Source organism: Notothenia coriiceps, unplaced genomic scaffold (assembly GCF_000735185.1).
Source record: "Notothenia coriiceps isolate Sejong01 unplaced genomic scaffold, NC01 NC01_scaffold00017544, whole genome shotgun sequence".
NCBI lineage: Eukaryota > Metazoa > Chordata > Actinopteri > Perciformes > Nototheniidae > Notothenia > Notothenia coriiceps.
In genome coordinates, this window is record NW_011350245.1 from 1303 (window position 1) to 5177 (window position 3875).

Below are 3875 nucleotides of genomic sequence, written 5' to 3' on the forward strand. Positions count from 1 at the left end.
GTAGGTAAGAATGGAGAAACCAGCTCGAGTGCGCTAGAATTTGAAAGTACGCAGCTGAAAAAAATCAGCCCCTTCCTTCAGACTTCCTTACAGAGCCCCTCCTCCAACACACACAAACGCACACATGACCAATGAGGCCACGAGATAAGTTTTTGCACGAGATGGAAGGCTGACAGGCAGGTAACCCATCCAGTTATTTTAGCCAGGTCAGCTAAAATAAATGGTCATGCTTTTTACAACGCCACGGCTTCCACAGATGAATTTTTTGTATGTATTTATTGTCAAAGCATTTCATGTATTCATTGCTATCGGGATGTTAAGAGCATTCCGTGGAATATAAAAAAAGTGTTTCTGAAGTGAATTACCTATCCTACCTTTAACATTGAAACAATTATAATGTACCGCATGCTATTAGGCTCTTGACTGGTGTGGGGCAAGGTAATTTGTCTCTTATACTGCTGTACAGCAATATAATATTTAACTTCAACCAGTCTGTGTTTTTAATGTGTCCTCTTTGTCTCATACTTTAATGTTGTGAGTGTTACATCGGATCCACGACATAACAACAAAGCCAACACAGTCTTTGAGTCTTAATTTTTCTCCATACATTGAGTTCATCCATCAGTTCATCTATCAGTATTCGACTTGGCAAACTCGTCTGCAGAACGTCCAGTGATGTTCAACTGCATTAGCCTGTTCACTCATGTGATGAACATATGTGTTGCGTATTGTGAAACCCTGGAAAATATTGAGACAGGCAAACTGAGTCATATCACTGCACTTATCAATTAGCCATTATTTAAGAAAATGCTATGGTGTAAGCCTTCTTGTTTTTCAGAAGCTATAATCTTGACCACTAAATTAAAAAAAAGGTGGCAGATTAGCTTTGATCCAATTTATTGGTGTCAATGTCAGTAGTTAAAGTTGACCTGACTTTTCTAACAGGACACATGTTAAAGAAACTATATAAGCCTCTTACAGCTTTGGAGATGAAGTCGAGCAGGTGGACACGCAGGATGACTTCCTGTTGGTGGTCACATGGTCCGAAGGTGAAGGACACCTGGTAGTCTCTCGTATCCATCATGTGTTTGTTCCACTTTGTGAAACTGCACGAGATGGACTCTAACATTGCATGGATCTAAAAATAAAAGAGGGACATACTTTACTCCTTTTGACTTATGTTCAAATACATATTTATTTTCTTTGAAATATTGTTATGCAGTATTTTTTTAACTATGTCAGTTATGCAAGGAAATATCAGATATCATTACCATCGGATTTTATTATTAAAACTATTATTATTAATGCTATTCTTTTAAGCAAAAACGGCAATAATAACTATTTGCATACCACTTGAGCCATGAAAGTTCAATAATAACTGAAAATAAACTAAATATATTTGTATTTTCTTGTAGTGCAAACATTCAAAAATATTCTACTCCAACTTTTATATAGCGAGATACAAATAAACTAGCTTAGAAAATATTATTTCGTTTTTTTTTTTGCAATATAAACACATATTCGAAAACAGTAGGCCTACTGTATTTTGGGAAAATCAACAATCAATCAAATCAAGTATCTATTGACAAGATAAAAATACAGGAAGTACTGTTAGCTATATATATGAGTGCAAACATAGTCAATTAAAACATTTCAACAGAGGGGAAGAGATGTCCATTTTTATTAAGCCAACCATATCAAAGAGATAAAACATTTTAAAGAAGAAGAAAGGAGGGTCTCATGAAAAATAAGATGATGCGGTGATATATCTTCCTACATCAACACGAACCCGCCTGTTCCCACTGACGTTGGTGGTGATGGTGAGCTGCGTGATTAAGACTTTGACCGGGTTGGAATACTTTGACAGCTTTCTGGTGCTGGACAGCTCCACCACCTCCTCGTAGGGGTCTGTGGGATAGGGAAGCAGGGGTTTGGGGTCTATCAGGCACTGAATCAGGGGCTCGATCTGATAGAAGTCAGCCTCCTTCCTGAGCAGCTCAGTCTCCTTGAAGTCGCACGGCAGCGTCAGCTCTGACGTCCGCAGGAAGTTGAGGATATAGCTGAAACAGCAGAAACGTACGGGATATGTGCAGAATGCTGAGCTGGAGGGAGAGCTGCAGTACGGCTCTAGAGCAAGCGGAAACTTCCGGGTCTAATTAGAGAGTAATGCAGCCGAGTCCTTAAACTCGGAAATTACTATAATGTGTTTGTGGTTAGAAGCCTAAAATAAAGCTTGTGAGATTTTCCAATTTTGTTCTATGACATAACGAATGTCAATAAATACCCTACTGGTGAATGTCTGAAGCTTCTGTGAGTCATGAAAAATGCTATTACTAATAAGTGACTAAATTAATTAATTTTCACTAATGGCCAGCAGGGGGCTACGCCAGTGGTTCCAATAATAAGTCTAGTTGCATAGAAGTCTATGAGAAAAATTAGCCTACTTCTTACTTAAATTATTACATAAGAAAACATTTTCCTAGCAAGTTTATTGTCTCAGTCACTAGTTTAATGTATTTTCCAATACAGCATGATATTCATTTAGTAAAATATGGTTCAATTCAGAGTAGTGATTTGACTATTTTATTACTGGATTCTGTAGTTTAAGATCTCTTCCTTCCCCAGGAGTAGACTGGCAAAAGCTCAGCATGCCGGATGCTCTTGAAATCAAAGAAATTACAAAGAAGATAAGGAGCTACAAAAAACATCAAAGACTTTGGGTAAATCAAATGTAACCCTTTAAATGTCCTATCAATTTCACGCACATACACATGTATACAGTATAATAATTCTTAAACTTTGTGTAACTTTACTTTGGTCAGTTGTCAGTTGTTAAGGTAAATTAATGTTTTGATTTACTTTTTAAATCAATTCTATTTGTTTCCATTATTGTTTGTCAGACAACAGCTGACAGCACACAGGTTTTAAAAAAAAATGGGAGGAATAAATTGAGGATTATTCAATTCAGAGTGAATTCCTTAAAGATCCCCTTTATGCAAAATGCACTTTTTGATGTCTTTTATACTTAAATATGTGCCCCCGGTGTGTAAGGAGACTCCAAAAATACAACCCTTTCTCTTTTCCTCCTTACCCACATCTCTAAAAACGGGGGTACAACGGAGCTGATCCAGATTTGCTGCGGTCATGGCATTACTAAAATGTGGGCTGGCTTTACGTCCATGACCATATCAGAAACGTCGCTGTATCAGAAACAATGTGTGACGTGTTTTGGAAGCAGTGGTGGCGCCAGGGTATGGCTGGGGTAGGCTACAGCCATACCAAGAAATGGCTTAGCCCCACCATGAAAAATGATGTTAAAGTAAGCCAAATAAAGTCCGCCAACTCGCGCGGAGCAAATTGCACAGACAGCAGTTAGTAAGATTGATTTCAGTAGCCACTTGTCTGGAAATACCGAAGACTAGAAACGGTTTTGAAAACTTTTGTCACGTAGTGATCGTCTTCTCAATAGAACATCTTTGATCATGTCTTCTGGCCAATCAGAATCAAGATAACGGCGTGGTGTTGTTGCAGGAAGCCCCGACGGAGAATACTGTTGCTGTAATACATCTATATCTTATTATACATCCATGATCTATATATACATCGATACAACATTACAACATTACGTGTTGAGAGAAATCAACATGTAATGAAATAAGACCCCACGGTTTGATGATTGATAGGTGTGTTGGCTGTCTTTCATTTTGACACACAGAACAATGGGGGCTATCCACCCTTATCCACAATGTAAAGTAATTCACACAGCCTCTTCCCTCTTATCTCTGTGAGGAGCAGCAGGTTCAGCTTTCAGAACAAAGTAACAAAAAACTAAAATGGCATTCATTTTTTTAAATGTGTAGTAATCAACTTATTTA

The 3875-nt window shown here is 37.9% G+C and overlaps 1 protein-coding gene across 1 annotated transcript; it reads right to left on the reverse strand.

The window, feature by feature from the left end:
* Nucleotides 1-633: 633 nt before the first annotated feature.
* On the reverse strand, nucleotides 634-2060 carry LOC104950444 (BTB/POZ domain-containing protein KCTD6-like; the record flags this gene model as incomplete). Its single annotated transcript, XM_010776974.1, has 3 exons — nucleotides 634-738; nucleotides 980-1138; nucleotides 1808-2060. Coding segments are annotated over 3 exons (517 nt in total), but the record flags the coding sequence as incomplete, so codon positions are not given.
* Nucleotides 2061-3875: the final 1815 nt, after the last annotated feature.